The following is a 20,501-nucleotide window of genomic DNA, read 5'->3' as shown; positions in this document are numbered from 1 at the left end:
TGCTAGTTTTGAAGTACTTCCGAAAAAGAACGGAATTACGAGCGATTTCCTTAACTAAATTAAAGGGTGGTACTTCTTAATTCTAAACAGAATATTTGAACGTCGTTTAAACCTAACATCTTGATTATTTGAAAGAACGGTTTATGTCATTTATAGCTTTTTACACAAACCATTTCTTTAATTACAAACTTTCTTTATATTGGAAGAATGGTGATATTTGTGATAAATGGCGTCATTGAGGTTGATCATGTCGACTTCGAGATATTTATGGATGTAGTAGACATGCATATATACGTAAACCAAGTTGGCTATTCATTTGCAGCCAAAACTACGCATTATTTCTCCGCTGGTAGTCTAAATAAGGACAGGCAGTCACCAAAATATCCAACCCATTTTCAAGTATAATTCATAGTAATGTAAATCCATTTTTGTCAGATATCGTTTCTGTGTAAATTTTAAATATAAAACTTATGTTTTCGGACTCATGCCCTCGTCCTTAAAATCGGGGTGGGTGGTCGAAATACGAAATTATCCGGTGTGACCTGAAGTTATAGGGCAAGGACAATTTCCGATTGGTTCCAAATGAACAGACAAAATGGCAGCTCGCTTACTTCTAGGTAAAGGAACACAGTTAATTTTTGCTGACTCTACAAAATACAGTCCGTGCTATTGCATGAATTACATAGCTAAGCTAGGAAACATTAAAACCTTTCTTAGTTTTTATTCTCGCACTACCCAACAGCATCACAAAACTTGAATGAACAAGGATTAGCACATGGTTTCTTTGAGTTACAGTCGAAACGTACTCCAACCGAAGCGGACCAGAGTCAAAGTGTACCTGTGAACGCCGAAGCGTACCCAAGTCTAAACGTACACACAGGGCAAAAACCTTACCGTACCAAAATCAAATTTTTTTTTTTGCAGTTCACAGATCAAATTTTAAAAAAAAGAAAATTATTACTGGCATCCATGCACAGGCACTTGATTCTGTGGAAACAATGCAGCTGATTGACTTTAATCATCCGTGATGATTTTCTTCTATGTCTCTTTTTGTTAAATACTAGAGATTTTAAGGAGTAATAGAAAATGTTTGGCTCATTAAAATAAATAACACTTATTCCGACAAAATTACACATTTACATTAATCAGATCAAGCGCATGGCAGTAAAATGAATTGGAAAAAAGTGATTACATACAGACCATAATCCACCTTATTCCAAATTAACTTTCAGCAACTTTTGATCATGAGCAGCAATTACATGATGTTGTCAATACCATAACTTTTTGAGGGAATTCTAAATATCATTTAAAAAAAGCTAATTGATAGTTGTCTTGCAATAGGTGCTCTTGCAGATGTTTGCATAGTAGATCAATAAAACTAAATTTTTATGTTAATCTGATTTAGAGCAATAGCACTTACTGACAAGTGAACCAGAAATGTATACTGACAGACCTGCAGAATCCCACCTAAATCTAATTTAATATGTGGTGCTTTCTCCTTTCTCAATCTTTTCGTCATTTTGAGCAGTTAATTGTCACAGTAACCAAGCCACATATACCTGATGTTGTCAGTACAGTAAAACCTGTTATGAGAGACTGCCCCTTCTGCCAACCAAAAGCGGTCTCTAAAGACAGGTGGTCTCTCATAAGAGGTGTGTGAAAATGGACTGGTTTTCAGGGTCAATAGTTAGCATTGTTGAAAAATAAATAACACCCATACTCACTTGACATGTATCATAAACTTTATTCATGAATCTTGTTAAATAATGCATGCATTCCTCTCAAAATATCTTTATATAATAAAGATATACATCTATCAAACAACGAGAATAAAATTTATATTTCAACATCACATTAATATGTACAAAAAATGAACAGTTAGATATGATATATATATCTTATTTTATACACTTATTCACTTGTTTTTTTTAAAAGAAATCCATTATACTTCTTTGTTGACATGTTTTACTCAGCTATTTGGTCTGAACATGTATCTCAATTATTGCCTTTTCCTGAATCAACTTTCCACTTACTGGTATGTTTTTACTCCTTGCAACACAAAACCACTCCCATGCTCGCTCGTTCAGATCTCCGTAAACTGTCCGTCGTGCCGTGGCATATTTCCTCTGTGCTTGTGCACCTTTCTGCCATTCGTTTCTAATGGACTTCTTGTCTTTGATTACATTTTGAATTTGCGTTGTACCGACGCTTAAGCTGACTGCTATTTTGCGAGTGGTCTTGCCTTTTTCATTTCTTTCAATGACATTAATCCTTTCTTCCAGTGTTAAAATTTTTCTTTTTTTTCAGCGGAGATTCTGTCGTTGTTATTAGTGTTGACGTTATAAAGACTATCGGTTTTGATCAGGTTTTGGGGAATTGTGGAATAAATATATATTATGTACCAATGAATGAAACCAAAAGACATAATTAACTCATCAGGAAACAATACTGTACATTTATTCTGAGACGAAGTTTAAATCAACAGCGTTATAGCTCGATAAACAAATGTTCCGACCATCTGCACCCATGTAAACAGATTGTGGCTTGGTGAAACACTAACAAAAGAAATAAAAAATAATTTTAAAAAAATCCGGAGATGATTCTCACTTACTAGTATTAAAGACAATGAGCTCATTCACCCTCCAGGCATTATGGATTAACTGGAAAGCAAACGACGTACTCAAACCAACACTGAAGCCCTTTCAAACGATTTCTCACTTGGACATAAGGACTACCGGCGTTTTGTGAGTTTTCATACAGATAAAGAAAAAATACAAACCTCTAAATTGACTGCGTATATCCATCATTACTCGCTTTGATGTTACTCTTACTGGCTATTCACATGACTTCGGCACTACAATGGCGGTTAGTGACATGTACTTTAGTCTGGTTTACTGCAGTTTACAAGTGACACCGTACGCTGGAGTTGTAAATTTCACAAAACCAGTACTGTAGCAAGACAAATTATTTTTAAATACTTTATTAGAGCAATCTTTGCTATTTATGCAGTCTTTCTTACAAAGGATTAAATGATGGTTAGAGGTGTTTATCCCGATATATGGTTGTTCAACTATAGTGTTATTTAATGTGCACTTTGTTTGCATACTACATTTATCCCGAGCTCTAGTGTTTACAAAGGATTAAGTTAAGGTCAGTGGTGTCAATCTGTTTTGATTTTTTGGCGATGCGGTCATTCATAGCAGTGTCAAAATGCATATTTTGCCAAGAAATCGCAGTCGTTGGCCGCGTTCAGCAGGTGGTCGTTCATAACAGAGCGTTTATATAGTAAAATCGATCCGTGCATTACGATTGTGGTCAGAAATGACAGGTGGTCGCTCATTGCAGAGGTCGCTCATGACAGGTTTTACTGTATCATAACTTCTACATGTGCATTGCATTGATCTTTGTGTTTCAAAGCTAGTTATCATTACAATACGTCCTTAAAAATGTTACTGTTAACCAGGGGAAAACAAATCTCCAAGGGTAGCATGCCTGTTATTTATGAACGGATATTTTCTAAATTGGTTCATTTAAGTACAGAAACTTTGTTAAAAAATTCAGCTACTTTGTATTCTTGCCTACAAGTCAACTTTTTTTTAATGCTGAAAGTACAGTTCATCATGCAGAGCAGGGGTGAGGTTACAAGCATAACATACTAACATTTTAATAAATTTAGGAGCATTATTGGAAGTTTTGTATGTTTTTAGTGATACAAAACAATGGTAAATTAAAATAATGTTACAATAATTATCATGAACTATTCAGATCCAGAAATGCATATATGATATGCATTTTTTTTTTAAAATTACAGTATTCATTATGCAATGCTTGTATCTGCATTTTTTGGATTGTAATAATTTGAAAATATACCATTAAATTTTAATCACAGCAAAATGAAATGTTCATTAGTGCTGTTTATCCTTGTGTTTACTAGTAAAATTAAATTATATTTTTTAAAGGGGTCTCAATATCAAGGGAAATTCTTAGATTATTAAATTATCTTTTCTACAGCTATCAGACAAAAGCAATCTAAAGCCAGCAATGCATATTCACAATTTACAGAGAAGTTGTATTTACTGATATATGGAAATTTCAAATAGACAACTGAAAAACAGCAGCAAATCTCTGAACCTCAATGAATTCAGACTTTTAGTTTGGGTACATTTTGAAATGGATATGAGTTTTGACATGAGCATGTTTTGACTTGGGTATGTTTTAACATGTGTACATTTTGACTTGAGTATGTTTTGATTTATCTTCATTTTGACTTAGGTACATTTTGGCATGTTTGTTAGGTATAACAAAAAAAATGAATAAGTAGCCAAAAATAAAGTTAAAAAAATGGCTGACAAAACAATTGACAAATAATGAAATGCAGTTGCTCAGTGTATGCACTTGCTAGCCAAGGTTTCAATATGTTAACCATATTTACACCATGGAAGATCAAGCAGATATTTCTGTGCTTTGGGTGTGGGAATTTCATTGGATGTGGCAGCAAGACACTGCATCTAATGAAATTAAGTTATTCTGATTTGAACACTGTTCCTACATAATCAAGACAAGGGGAACACAACAACTTAAATGAATTCATAAATAAGCAATTTTCCACTGCCAGTCTGTGTTTGTACAAATACCTTTCACTCAAATACACCTTTAATAGCTTCTTTCTGGTACGTAGTCACACTTTCAATGTTAAATTTACAAAGTATCCATTTAAAGTCAATTGCCTCCGCCGGTTTCAGCCAATATACAATGTATTGCTGTTATATGCTGTTGGTTAGTCGGTATTACATACTAAGGTAGGCAACCCATGAATCCAATAGATGTCACTAGGACAAAGCACTAAAGTATGATCTGCCAAGGTGTAGATAGGCTTTACTTATCGGAACCTTGGCTAGTGAAAATGTGTATTCTCGTACCCTTTCGCTTGTAGTTGTCAAAGTGGATATAAGCATACATCCTGATAAGTTCTGCATCACCTTGTCAAAGAAGTCTATTATATCAAAAAATTTATGATTGGCAACATCTGCTGTATTCATATGGCTTCATTGCCTTTTTACCTAAATCTTAAATGAATAGTTTTATTATTATCATTATTGAAGTGAAATTCACATGAATATGATTTTTCAAAAGATTGTTGAAAAATAAATACATGTGATCATTTAACCAACCATTTTAATGTGTCTAGAGGCATTGAATGTCGCAGAACAAAACCACTGTGGGTCAGACAATCAGATACCCATGGTACTGATGTAGATCTCTTAGGTCCATCGGAACATGCATATAAAATATGTACATAATTAATTAGAATGGATTGTTATATGCACAAGACTTCACTCAGTTGTCTGTAATGTTTTCACACTTTTTATGGTTTTATTTTTATGTAAAAGTAGTTATAGATAAAAGAAATAATTTTTGGGGGAGATACCTAAATGTGCAATATTTTAAATGAAAAAAGTTTGGGTTTTTTTTATTAAAAAATTAGATGTAAGAATTAATGTAATTTTATGGGTTGTTGGTGTATGTAGAATAAGATCAGGAAAAATTACAGGCAAGGAAGTATTAACAGAAAAAAGAGGAAGAAAGAATGCATACATAATTACACAAATTACAGTAGTTAATTATAGTTTGACATTTCAAAAATTTAAATTAAATGCTGATTCTAGTATTGATATTGTCTGAGAATTCATCATGCCTTAATTTCAGGTTTGTCAAGGCCTCGATTATGGGGAGCTGTTGACAATCAATTTTCAGGAGCTGTGTTAGTGACTCAAGTCCGACACAAAAAGAAAAATCAGCGCAGAGTAAGGCAACCACCAGAACCCAAAGAAAAGAAAGCCTTTGTACGACAGCCTAAAAAAGTGTAAGAAGTGTCAATAGATATGGTTGCTAGTTAAAGTATGCACATATGAGAGTTATTTCAAATTATGTCATCATTTTTATTTATGCATAAATTTTATTAGAGTTTGAATTTTGTGTTTTTGGGTCATCTGTGTAAGCATAATTATAGTCAGTTCAAAATCAGAATGAGAGAAAGAGATGCATCATATCCATCATTGAGAATTCCTATATTCAGGTAGCCTTGAAACTGAAAATCATTGTTGTGCAACTAAACTTTGATATTAATGTCCCAATTTTTTGAAGAACTAGGATGTTTGGTTATTTTTTTGAGGCACTGCAACTTTTTATGACAGTTATATCTTACTAAGACAGGTAATGTTCCTTGCACAAGAATATACCATGTCAGCTAATCTGGGCTTATCCTGCAGTGGTGGGAATCAAACCAGCAACCTTCTGGTCATAAGTCAGATGTTTTAACCACTGTGGCATCAGATACAAAATTAAAACTTTTGGTGACTGTTTTTCCCAAACTCTTTTCCATGTTAGTAGTTTAATATTGAAACTATTGTCTTCAGATGATGGTGTAGATGAGAAGGATAGTAGTAGTAGTAGTGATACTAATGAGAATCTCAGAAATGGCAGAAAATCATGGAAATAACTTTTTGAAAAGTCTTAAAAAAATAACAAAAAAAGTCTTGATGGGGCTTTCATCACAAAAGTTCACTAGAAAACCTTTATTGAGAAGCATATACAGGTACATTTTTTTCGTCTCCAATTCATATCTTAAAGATTATATGCCCATGACTGAACATTGAAGTTTTCTGCCATGCAAGTGCATTAAAGTCTACCCCTCTTCATTAAACGATCCATGCTATCATCAGCCTGTTTTAATAGCAGGTATCTTTTTGTCTTGTTTGTAACAGGCTCGATATATTGGTTATAGCAGACCTTTTATCTTGTTTCATCACCCTCAGAATTACTTTATTTCAGATTTATATTAAGTAGAATTCTGGTGGTGAGTTTGGTTTTTGGAACCAATAGGAAGGAATGCATATTGTTTATTCTTGCATAGAGAAAGCATATGTAGTAATGACATGGATAACGTTTCAAAAAAAGGGAACTAGTTAGTATGAGGGTTCTCTTACAAGTTTGTTTCCATGTCGTCTTCCATTGTTCTAATTTCCTCAATATACTTTGGCCAAAACAGAGTTTTATACATGATAAAGCCTTGTGTGTGCATATTTCAGTTCTTTTCATTAATTAACCTTGCACTGGTTGTATTAGCTGGTGTTCCTGTTGAATGGACGCTGTCTCATTTTTATCCTATTCATTGTAACAGTTGCAGTATTAGCTGGTGTTCCTGTTGAATGGATGCTGTCTCATTTTTATCCTCTTCATTGTAACAGTTGCAGTATTAGCTGGTGTTCCTGTTGAATGGATGTTGTCTCACTTTTATCCCATTCCTTGTAACAATGGCTGTATTAGCTGGTGTTCCACTTCACTGGATCCTGTCTCATTTTTATCCCATTAATTGTAACAGTTGCTGTATTAGCTGGTGTTCTTATTGAATGGCTGTTGCCTCATTTTATCCCATTCATTTTAACAGTGAGGAAATTAGCGATTGGAGTTTGATAATTTAAAAAATTTCTTTTGAGTCTTTAATATAATGTGATAATTTTGTTTTTTGCGTAAATAACAATTTTATCTTGCCTTTGATAGTGCTCCTGTGCAGAAAGTTAAAGAGTCAGAGAAATTCTTAGCCAAGAAACCAGAAGATGACATCTGGATTCACAAATTTTACCCCAAACCCAAATTTTCGATCAGTGAATGTATTATGCGACACAAAGAGTATGCTGACCTAAGCATGCTGGACAATATGGATGGCTTTATACATGCCAACATGGAACTGGACATGGCTACCAAGAAAAAGGTCAGTTTCTTACTGTCAATTCATTTATATTCAAACAACAAAAGTTCACCTGCACTTGAATTCACAGATTGGAGAATGAATCAGACTGTTTTCACAGAAGGACCATTGTTTGTTGAATCTTTGAATTTGTGGTTTGTATCACCACAAAATCCACTTTAAAATGCACCCCATGGATAATAGTGAATTAACAATATATTTAGTATTTACAATATATCTTTAGTATTTACGATATCTGTAATGCATAGCTGCCAACCCTCACAATTTTAGCATGAATTTCATGGCTTATTCAGCGATTCATGGATTCATGCTGCATGCAGAAAAATCAAGAATTCCCCCAGTTCTCAATTATTTTAAATCTTTAATAAAATAACCGATTTCTCGTTAAGTGCTAGTCGTGATATTGGCAGTTGCTGAAACAGTCGGGTACTGCTGGTCTTGATATTAGTAGAACTACAGCCAATTGGTACAGTTGGCCCAGTAGCAAGCATTTTAGCCTATTTTAATCTGTATGTATCAGAGTGGTTTTGCAATCGCTTTTGAGAGAAACTGGGGCCTAACTGGAATTTTGCTCTGTGCATGCATCGCCAACACTGATTTGAATTACCGTTCAGCATCGCATCTTGAAAATTGCTTCACCACCAAGGAAAAACAAATGTATTATATAAAAAGTGAAGTTTAGTTTGGAATTTACCACAAATTGGCCATGCATTCAGCCATCAAACATTGATATACATCATGCTTTTTGCACACAGTATGCCACAAATTTTAATATTGGGCATGATGGCAGAAACTATGTGAGGAAGCACATTGGTAGCAAAAAACACATAGAGGTTTGAAAAATTAAAAACTCGCAGCAGATTTCAGCTCTGAAATATTTTACGCCATCGACGGAAGACCTGCAAGCTACCAATGCTGAAGTATTGTTTGTGAGTTTTCTTGTTGAACACAATCTACCTTTATCAGCTGGAGACCATCCTAAACATTTATTCTGACAAATATTCCCAGAGTCGAAGATCGCTTCCAGATTTTCCTGTAGAAGAACCAAAAGTGCTGCACTAGTTAAAGCAATGTCAGAAGACACCACAGAAAACTTGGTGCTTTGCATGAATTTGTCTTCATTTTCTATTGTAACTGATGGCAGTAATGATAGAAGAGCCACACAACTTCAACCACTGGTGGTTAAATGTTTCAGTCCTGAATTAGGCAGGGTTACAGCAGAGCTGCTATCCATAGAAGCATGCAACGAAGCTTCCACAGGTAATTTATTTACTTTGACTTATATAATAAATAGCTTATCATCAGTAGTGTATGTCTAGCAACCATAATCATAATTTTTCAAGTATAGAATTTATGTAATTGAATAAAATGTACAAAATAACTGTATCAGATACCCCCCCCCCCCCGCCAGTAATTTCCTGGTTTGATTCTAAATCCAAGTACAAAATTTAATATTCTCAAAAATTATCATTTATACCTCTCTTAATTTAGAAGATTCCCACTGTCCATTTCCTAATATTATTTACTCATATTTATTGCTTTTGCCTAATTTTGTATCGTGGGATTGTCTTGCTTTATTTATTTTATTGCAGTTTATAACGTATCATTTTGCAGGGGAAAATATCTTCAAATTGATTGATGCAGCCTTCAGAAGGTATGAGATTCCTTAGAAGAATTGTTGCTTATGCTTTGGCTCAGATAATGCTGCGGTCATGACTGTCTCCAAGAAAGAAGTTGCAGCATTCATTAACGTGAAAATTCCTGGTACTTTTAACCAAGGCTGCCCATGTCACCTGTAGCATCTTGCTGCAAAGAAAGCTGCTGTTGAACTTCCCATAGACCTAAAGGAAATCTTTACAGGTAACCATGTTTAACTTGTGTCTTCTTTGCAGCCTGCTTTTTCTCAGCCAATGTTAGCTCTTTCAGTAATAGGTATTTGAGATAAACCTTAAGTTCATCAGTTACAAATATTTTATGGTTATTTTCTGTACCAGTTTTAATAGTCCTAGTGCCACTCGTGTAATAACTACATTTTCTTTTGGCATTTATATGGGCTTCAACTTCTATGGTAACAACATTAAACTGGTTCTTTATCTTTACAGATATTTATTTGTATTTGGATAAGTCTTCCAAGAGATGTCAGGAGCTGAAAAGAGTCTAGGTAGAATGTGGAGTCAAGGTCTGGAAGATTTTAAATATGGACCCACTCGCTGGCTGTCCTTGCTTCTCACAATTACCTGCATTATTGAGCAGTGGGAGGCTCGTAAATGCTTCTTCTTATCTGGATTACTTCCAGCATCAAAACAGGGACCTGCAAATGCTGCTGCAAATGGAAGCCAGACTGAAAAGCCAGGAAAGAGGGTTGAGAAAGTGGTAACCTTTTTTTAAAACCCATCTTCAAAGCTATATTGCTTGTTCCTTAAATTCATTCTACCATTGTTTTCAAAAACCAACCTTGTGCTGAAACAAGAGGCATCACTTGTGCACAAAATGAGAAAGATACTAGAAGAATTGCTGATGGAACTGCATTGCTGCTTTCTCAAGCCAGAAGCTGTAGCTAAGGCTGCTTTTTAAATCCAGAAGCTGTAGCTAAGGCTGCCTCTCTCATGGAAGTCTTCGGATTACCTCAAGAGGAGCAACACCAGAGAGAACAGCATAACAAGACTTGTCATCGGCCAAGCAGCCAGGGCATATATGTCAGATGCCAAAGAAGCTGGGCTGCTGTTGTCAGCATCTGTTGCTGTTTTTCATGCTGGTGAGCTGATGTTTCCTGAATTTTGTTTGACAATAATAGTTTTATATTGTCTTCCATCACTTTCAGCAGTGCAGTATTGAATTTGTTACCAGCTGTAGAGATTTTTTCCATTGATTTATCTTCTTTTATCCATCTTTCCAGCTGTAAGACACTTCTACAGACAAGCATATTGACTACATATTAAAGAAATTTCCTATTGACTGTGAACTCCTCAAGCATGCAGAGATACTTGATGTCAGCATGAAAATGGAAGCAACGATAGACAGCACAGAGTACTTTGTAAAGAGGTTTCCGCACCTATCACCACCAGTAGAAAAGGACCAACTCTGCACTGAATTTTTGAAGTTTCAGGATAAAGCTGTTTTTTTCAGTATGTCACCATTTGCAAAATGAGGCACACATTTTCTTTTTGTTAACGTTTAACTTTTTAAGGATTATGTTACACAACTGAAAAGATAAGGCCATTTGCTTGCGAATATATCAGACATGATTTTTCTCCATTTTAAAGCGGAATTCCACTTTTTTCCAGACTTGAATCAGATTTTTCTTGATATAGTCCATTTTTTTATATTATCTTCGATCCAGTTTTATAAAAAAAAATGGTCTGTCTGCTCCCATTCCGCAACGACTCTTGTAAATTATTCGTTCCATATATTAGCACACGACTCTCGTAAAGAGTATTCTGGTTGGTCAAAGGTTTAAGTTCATCCAATGAATCTTCATGTAATGGAAACTGATGGCAGTGGAAAGAAGAAGCATGCTTGCAAAACATATCATCCCGAATTGTTGAGAGAGACCATGACACGAAACGTTTAAATAATGGTTTTTAAAAATGTACGGAAATGGGAATGGCTGGAGCAAAAAGTTTATGGAAATTTAGTTGGTCATTTTATAAGAAAACTGAACGCTAGAGGACTGACATTTTATGACCTCTGCTCTGTGGTAGTCGCGGTTGGAAGAGTTTGAAACAGCAGCTACTAAAGAAGCTACATACGGAAAAATTGAAGCTCAAAAGGCATCTGGAAAAAGTGCAACTAATTACTATAAGAATAAAGATTTCTTGCATGAGAGAACAGATGTAGCCCTCTGTCTGAATATGCACACAGCATGTTGACAATACAAGCACCAGCTTGAAAGGAAAAAGGCTCTAATTGAGAAGGAAAAGAAATCATTGCACATTGAGCCAAAAAGTCAGTGGTGACAAAAAGGACTGCTAGAGAAATCTTTGCCATAGCCACAAAAAGAGCTCGACTGGCATATCAACAGGTTGTGTCCATTGGAGAAAAAGACAAGTGAATGTATGGGATTTTTTGTATATAGTTGATGTACTTGGATGTTTATTTTACAGATTTGTTATGAAAAGAGAAGTATAATATATTTGCTGCAAAAATTTAGAAATTATTGTGACTTAATTACGACATACACTGACATACACATGATATAATTTCAGCATCAATAGTATTGGAGAACAAATTCATGTGACTATAAATATTGTGAAATTATTGAAGTCAAGTTGAACATTTTTGGTAAGTTTATTAGTTTTTCAAATGATTATTTTGGTTTATTTAATGATCATAAGTTGCACCAGGAGCAGTTTTTTATGAATGTAAAATGCGTTTTTGGAAGTGGGCCTCTGGACCCCCAGATCAGGGGTGCTGCGCCTCAAGACCCCGTTGGGGGAGAGTCCCCAAGCTCCCCTTCAAAATATTTCAGCTTCGTTTTTTGTGGAAGACCTAAATCATGTCTGATATATGCATTTGTGTGTCTGTGTGTGTTTATCCTACTTGTGTTCCTATTTCTAATTTCAGATGGATTCCTCAGTGACTTTAATTTTAACAGGAGTGGAAAGAGTGGCCCAACACTGGGTGAAAGTTGGGGAGAGTCTAGCATCAGATGGAAGCCATAAACATGCCTCTCTGTCTAAATTCATGATGCAGCTCCTGTGCATTCCTCACCGCAACAGTGACAGTGAAAGTGTATTTTCTCTAGTGAGGAAAAATAAGACTTTAGCGACTCCTTAGGTGCAGTAAATTTGTCAGCAGTTTTAGTCACCAAGATCAACCAGCATGCAAGAAGTCTGAACTGTTTCAAAAACAAATTTACGATCAAGCAGTTGAGGAAGTTCAAGTCTGCCACAGTATCATGTCTTGATAAATAACCACAAGAATAAGTGAAGTTTGTGAATACCATAATAAATAGAAATGCAGATATATTTCTGCATATATGTAGTGTTTTAGTTTTTTTTGTGATGTTGATATAGTGTAGTACTGACGGTCGTGGTATTTTTCACTAATTCATGTCCAAATTCACAACTTCTTATCCCTATTTTTCACTAATTGCGATCCTGGAGGGTTGGCAGCTATGGTAACGTTAACATTATCTTTAGTATTTGTGATATCTGTAGTATATTCAGTATCTTTAGTATTTATGGTAGCTGTAGTATATTCAGTATCTTTAGTATTTATGATATATGTAGTATATTCAGTATCTTTAGTATTTATGATATATGTAGTATTAACAGTATCTTTAGTATTTATGATATCTGTAATATTAACAGTATCTTTAGTATTTATGATATCTGTAGTATTTACAGCATCTTTAGTATTTATGATATCTGTAGTAGGAACAGTATCTTTAGTATTTATGATATCTGTAGTATTAATGGTGTCTTTGGTATTGATGATATATGTAGTATTTACAGCATCTTTAGTATTTATGATATCTGTAGTAGGAACAGTATCTTTAGTATTTATGATATCTGTAGTATTAATGGAGTCTTTAGTATTGATGATATCTATAGTATTTACAGCATCTTTAGTATTTATGATATCTGTAGTATTAACAGTATCTTTAGTATTTATGATAGCTGTAGTACGAACAGTATCTTTAGTATTTATGATATCTGTAGCAGGGATGGTCCTGGCTTTTAAAAAGCTGTCGCAAAAAAAATCGCCAACCTCAATATTTTGTTGCCAATTTTCAAAAAGTGTCGCCAAAACAAGTAGTGTACATTTTTCCAAGTGTTAATTTAGTCTATTAATGTAACAGGCAAAGAAAATTACAAAAGATGGGTTAGTTAATACTTTAATTACAAGAAGCATTAACAAAATGTTACAAAGTGTTACATGAAGATCCGTCGCGATTTTAGGGCTGCCCACTTGTTGAATGCAGTTTCAAAGTCTAATTTTTCACATCTGTACATGCTGATTCTCATTAAATTCTCGAGAGATGAGATGCAGAACTTATTTCTGATGTCAATTTTTATGAGGTTCATCATACGGAATCCACGTTCACAGTCTACAGTGCTGACAGGTGACACCAGTAGTCTCTCAGCAGCACACACACACCCCCCCCCCCCCCCCCCGGCCGGCTAGCTTCACAAAGTTTGTAGCGAATTGCTTCCTAACTCCCAAGAATGATCACTGAATGCTGTATAAATTTTCTCGACAAGAAAAATAGGATCTCCATTCCCACGAATGAAACTTACACGAGTCAACACCTGGCAATACTGGACCGTATATATAAGCATAAATTCACACCCAATTTAGGGATTCTTTCACTCCTGTATTTTGAGAAATAAATAATTATTATTAATTATGCAAAACTTTTGTTTTTTTTTTTTTGTTTTTTTTTTTTTGTTTTTTTTTTTTTTGCTATTTCTTGTTGCGGAGTTTAAGCCTCTGCAGCCGTAACACGGGACTGATGGCAAAAGGAAAATATCAATGAGTAAAATGCTGCACTGGAGACAGATGTAATTGTGATTGAGATTTTTTCCATTTGCTTTGTATTTATACACAGTAGTCGGTACTTCAAAGGTTATCAGTTTTCTATGAAGGTTCAGCAAAACTGTTGTATTGATATATGTATAAAAAAAACAGAAGGATTAGCCATACAATTAATTGTATCTGTTCTATTCGCGTCTTCAGAAGTCGGTCAGTTGTAGGTTTAGTGCGGTAGCATGATTGACTGTATCGCAGCATACAGTCCTCAGCCCAGATATCAGCATAAGCAGATTATGATGTAACAATGCACTGTAAAGATGGGGTTGTCAATAAGAACAAAGGATCGTTTGTGTAACAGATTGATTCCAATGCATTGCTTAGTCAAGTTTGTGGCTTCCTTTCGTTCTGCCTTTTAATTTATCCAGTCCAAATCCATGATTGTATGTACAGATTAAATAACCAAAAAGTATGTCGCCAAAAAAATCGCCAGATGGGATATTTTTGTCGCCAATAAGGAAAAAAATCGCAATTTGCGACATTGGCGAAGCCCAGGACGATCCCTGCTGTAGTAGGAACAGTATCTTTAGTATTTATGATATCTGTAGTATTAATGGTGTCTTTGGTATTGATGATATATGTAGTATTTACAGCATATTTGGTATTTATTATATCTGTAGTAGGAACAGTATCTTTAGTATTTATGATATCTTTAGTATTAGTTCCACAAGGTACATGGCAAGCTTTGTATTCAGTTATAATTCTTTCACCCACTTTGATGGATATTTGGTTTAAATTGCTGTTAGGAAAGCTATATATGCTATATGAAGCTGGCTGCTAATGAAAATGACTGTCTGTTTGCTGTAATAGCAAAATACACAAATTAACATGACATTGAAATATAGAAGTGAATTTGTACAGTGTATGAATTACTATTTTCTAGAAGTGCACTTGTGAAATTTTAAATCATTATGACTACGTGGTCTGAAACTAAGTAAGAGAAAAAGTAAAACCAACAAGTTTAGTAAAATTCAACAAATAATTTACTTCCTTTGAATACAAAGAGAAAATTTAAAAGGAACTTACCATATTCTGAATTAATTCCCAAATAGTCCTAAAAGTTCTATCACATTCCCAAATGTATAGTGTGTTCCAAATGAAATACAGGTCTTGAATCTGCTGATGTTTGAATAGGCTTGAATATGCTGATATATCAATAGTCTTGATGTATGTCCAAAATGTTAATGAGCACTTCGTAATTCCAATGAATAACTTAATAAATAATTTCTCTCAAATTCTATTGGAACACAACTAAAAGTGATTCCACAAAAACTTATACTTAAATAGGAATGAATAATTGTTCACTTGGTCTTCTTTATATACAGATGGTCACCTCATTTATGACACAGCAAAATGCATTGCACCTGTTAATTTTCAGTGGAAATTTCTATCAAATTCATAAACAAGGTCAGGTCTGTTTAATTCAAGTTTTGGAAAGAACCTGACACAAATCAGGTAGACTAGAAAACTTCCAAAGGGAAACTAAGGCCCTCAAGTCAAATTCAAGTAAACATATACTTTACAAATGATTATCATCTTAAAGTATAATCTACAGTCATGGGCAGAAGTTAGCTACGTAATATGTTGTTTACAAATGACCCTTTAAATCTACAGTTATGGATGAAAGTTAAACACACAGTATGGATATATATAGCATAATATATAAAAACAAATATAAAAGTTATCACTTCCAATTTAGCGCTGCTTATCTTAGACCAGAAGAGCTTATAGGATGGCCTGTTGTCTGTCAGTCCATTAGTACGCGTTTGTTATTGATGTTCCTAAACTACTTAGTCAAGAAACTTTACACACACAGATTTATCCCGAGGTCCTTTTAATGATAATTAATCTGTAATTTAAACTGTAGAAAAATATAAAATAGAAATATAACAGTAACTCAAAGTAGGTGAAATAAATTTAGGATATTAGTTGTGAAAAGAATGGTGAGTGTGCAGTCTTGTAAATGAATTTGCTGTACTGTGTCCTTTAGCAAAAGACAAAATCCATAGTTTTTGCCCACTCAAATTGGGTGTTGGCTGTGTCAGCAAAGATTCACACCAATAACCTCAGTAAGTTAATAATCCTTAGGACCACTCCAGTGGCCTAGTGGTTAGAGTGCCCGCCTCAGATGCGGGAAATCATGGGTTTGACTTTGGACCAATGAATCATTATGAAGCTAAGGCAGTTCATTCTGTAACACGCTACTCTGGACCAATGCATCATTATGAAGCTAAGGCAGTTCATTCTGTAACACGCTTTGACTTTGGACCAATGCATCATTATGAAGATAAGGCAGTTCATTCTGTAACACGCTTTGATTTTGGACCAACGAATCATTATGAAGCTAAGGCAGTTCATTCTGTAACACGCTTTGATTTTGGACCAATGAATCATTATGAAACTAAGGCAGTTCATTCTGTAACACGCTTTGATTTTGGACCAGTGAATCATTATGAAGCTAAGGCAGTTCATTCTGTAACACGCTTTGACTTTGGACCAGTGAATCATTATGAAGCTAAGGCAGTTCATTCTGTAACACGCTTTGACTTTGGACCAACGAATCATTATGAAGCTAAGGCAGTTCATTCTGTAACCGGCTTTGACTTTGGACCAATGAATCATTATGAAGCTAAGGCAGTTCATTCTGTAACATGCTTTGACTTTGGACCAGTGAATCATTATGAAGCTAAGGCAGTTCATTCTGTAACACGCTTTGATTTTGGACCAACAAATCATTATGAAGCTATGGCAGTTCATTCTATAACCGGCTTTGACTTTGGACCAGTGAATCATTATGAAGCTAAGGCAGTTCATTCTGTAACATGCTTTGACTTTGGACCAGTGAATCATTATGAAGCTAAGGCAGTTCATTCTGTAACCGACTTTGACTTTGGACCAATGAATCATTATGAAGCTAAGGCAGTTCATTCTGTAACATGCTTTGACTTTGGACCAATGAATCATTATGAAGCTAACGCAGTTCATTCTGTAACACACTTTGATTTTGGACCAACAAATCATTATGAAGCTATGGCAGTTCATTCTGTAACCGGCTTTGACTTTGGACCAGTGAATCATTATGAAGCTAAGGCAGTTCATTCTGTAACAGGCTTTGACTTTGGACCAGTGAATCATTATGAAGCTAAGGCAGTTCATTCTGTAACATGCTTTGACTTTGGACCAAAGAATCATTATGAAGCTGAGGCAGTTCATTCTGTAACACGCTTTGATTTTGGACCAACGAATCATTATGAAGCTAAAGCAGTTCATTCTGTAACCGGCTTTGACTTTGGACCAATGAATCATTATGAAGCTAAGGCAGTTCATTCTGTAACCGGCTTTGACTTTGGACCAATGAATCATTATGAAGCTAAGGCAGTTCATTCTGTAACACGCTTTGATTTTGGACCAATGAATAATTATGAAGCTAAGGCAGTTCATTCTGTAACCGGCTTTGATTTTGGACCAATGAATCATTATGAAGCTAAGGCAGTTCATTCTGTGACATGCTTTGATTTTGGACCAATGAATCATTATGAAGCTAAGGCAGTTCATTCTGTAACCGGCTTTGATTTTGGACCAACGAATCATTATGAAGCTAAGGCAGTTCATTCTGTGACATGCTTTGATTTTGGACCAATGAATCATTATGAAGCTAAGGCAGTTCATTCTGTAACCGGCTTTGATTTTGGACCAATGAATCATTATGAAGTTTAGGCAGTTCATTCTGTAACCGGCTTTGATTTTGAACTAGTGAATCATTATGAAGTTTAGGCAGTTCATTCTGTAACACGCTTTGATTTTGGACCAATGAATCATTATGAAGCTATGGCAGTTCATTCTGTAACATGCTTTGACTTTGGACCAATGAATCATTATGAAGCTATGGCAGTTCATTCTGTAACACGCTTTGATTTTTCACCAATGAATCATTATGAAGCTATGGCAGTTCATTCTGTAACATGCTTTGATTTTGGACCAATGAATCATTATGAAGCTAAGGCAGTTCATTCAGGTACATGCTCATTTAACCTGTTGATTTTGGTATCAAGGCTACATGTTGCTGTTGTTGGAATTAACACATTTTTCAGCACATAAATACATGGCAGCCAGTATATCTGCAGGAGGAAGAATCATAAAACTCCAGGAAGAACCATCTATTCACAGGATGCTACTGGCAAGCTTTCTAACATTCCCACATTGACTGAACTTGGGAGTCGAACCCTTGCAGACAGGTAAGATGTCAGAACCTGTAAAGGTGAGTGCCTTAGGCCATTTGGCCACCCAGGGTCCCATTATGTGTTACACATCAATTCTTCAAACATGTAGGTCCTGGTCTTCTTACTCTTTTCACAAACTTATTAGTGGCATGACTCTTTTACGAGTCTCATTCTTTTCTGTAGAGTCATAGTGGCTCATTTGTTAAGGGCATTGGACATATGACTAGAAGGGTATGGGTTCATTTGGATCATCCATACAGTAGCATATTTTTGAGCAAGGCTCTTAATTTGTCTTGATGCAAAAAAAACTTGTTGGATTACTTCAAAACACCAAATCATTTCTTTTCAATTTTAAACCAGTTGTTATTTTGTATATTGTTTCTTTGCAGACTAAATTCCGCAGTGATTTTGAGCTTACAGTCCTGTTACCACATCAGTTTGAGTATGGAAAATCTAAGAACATTATTGTCTTCTGCAAGGTAATTCTTGTAAACACACTCTAGAAAATTAATTTGAGATCTATTATCCCCAATACTCTTTTAAAAAATATCAGGGTTGTAAAGATTTATTATTCCCATGCTTGTTTTGGAGATGTTTGTGATTACCTCTGCCTGTCCAGCCATCATGCTAACTCCTGTCAATTCTAGAGGGTACTTAATGAAACAAGGTGCAAAAGTTCCATGTACAGTAGAAAGACACATACTTTGTTTCTGGTTTTGATTACTGCATCTAGGGTCTCTGAGAGGAGACATGTTCAAAAGGTGCATTTAATACCACAATATATTTGCATGAAATTTTGCATATCAAATGTACAGGAGTGGACACCACTTCTGTCGAGCCCTAGTTAGTGGGAAAGCAAAACATAGTCACCTTTCTTCATGCTTGGCTGTGGCAGTGGTGTCAGCAGTTTTTTAAAAATTTTTTGGTTAAAGCTTTTTAATGGGATCAATTACTTATCTGTTGCTATTGTGTAGTTTTATGCTTTATCGTGATAAAATACCATTGTCTGTTTGATGTGACTCAATCCTCCCACAGAGCAGAGAATTGTCAGTATGACATCTGTCTTCGGGCATGTTTAGAACTTGCCATCTTTTTTGAGAATGCCATGCTGTATGGACATTATGCACAAATCTCCAGTATGTACCACACTAACAGTCTTCCTTCTACAGTTTTTCAAAGAGAAATATCTCAGTGTTACAACTATCCATTCTGTATTTAAGAAGTTCTGTGTCAGTAACCTTTTTGCTCCTTTTAGAATTGCAATTCATTAAGGGACATAAAGATGCCTCTTTTATTGCACCCTGTTGTGATTTTGGTACACCGTAAAATATACAACTAAGGTACAGAAGAGTCAATAAAATAACAGCAGCAACCTTCCCAACATTAAAGAGCCATGGGAGACTAGTGTATTCCTCTCTCTCTTGGGTAGAAAAAGATTGACACAGCAAAAAAATCTTCTGGTTGCTATTATCATTGTTTCTCCAACAATTTTTATATTGATAATATCAGAGCCCTCATTCTCAACAGTATATTTTCATTTGTTTTCCTCAATAAAAGTTACAACCGTAAACGTCTTTACTGAACAACGGAAAAGACAAGTAAAATGGGTCATCATTTGTTTACTGCTTGTATACAAAAAGGGTATATGTAGTATACACTGTAAACAAATAGGTCGGATATGCAGTACAGTTATTGTCATTATTTATTTTTTGAGAATAATGTCATGAAAGTTAATGGGTCAGTGTGACCACAAGACGGGTTCTTGTGACACTCTACAATCATGGTTCAACGATCTTCAGGACCTCCCACTTAAGACTGTTTTTTACTCACTCTAGAGTTCGCAAGAAGATACAGCAAGATTTGTTTTTTGTCTACTGATGCATGCTGTCTAGGGTTTAATTGAGATCACAAGTCCATTTTTCTCATTTGTCAGTGGGGATTTTTAGAGTTCATGAGGTTCAGTCCATTGCTGCCTGATG

At 35.1% G+C, this 20,501-nt stretch overlaps 1 protein-coding gene across 2 annotated transcripts in view; it reads left to right on the top strand.

Moving 5' to 3' along the window:
- Positions 1 to 496: 496 nt before the first annotated feature.
- Positions 497 to 20,501, top strand: part of LOC149805814 (uncharacterized) — a 45,853-nt gene continuing 25,848 nt past the window's right edge. The window contains exons 1-4 of one of the 2 annotated variants that reach the window (XM_089950526.1): positions 497 to 617; positions 5,707 to 5,863; positions 7,561 to 7,771; positions 18,912 to 19,001. In XM_089950526.1, coding sequence (XP_089806652.1) covers positions 596 to 617; positions 5,707 to 5,863; positions 7,561 to 7,771; positions 18,912 to 19,001 — 480 coding nt within the window. In that variant the 5' untranslated portion in view covers positions 497 to 595. Of the gene's footprint in view, positions 660 to 5,706; positions 5,864 to 7,560; positions 7,772 to 18,911; positions 19,002 to 20,501 lie in introns of both variants that reach the window. The other variant, XM_089950524.1, reaches the window with a different exon arrangement.

This window comes from Sinohyriopsis cumingii, chromosome 2 (assembly GCF_028554795.1).
Source record: "Sinohyriopsis cumingii isolate HCF-2022 chromosome 2, ASM2855479v2, whole genome shotgun sequence".
NCBI classification, from domain to species: Eukaryota; Metazoa; Mollusca; class Bivalvia; order Unionida; family Unionidae; genus Sinohyriopsis; species Sinohyriopsis cumingii.
This window is presented reverse-complemented; position numbering and strand designations above follow the sequence as displayed.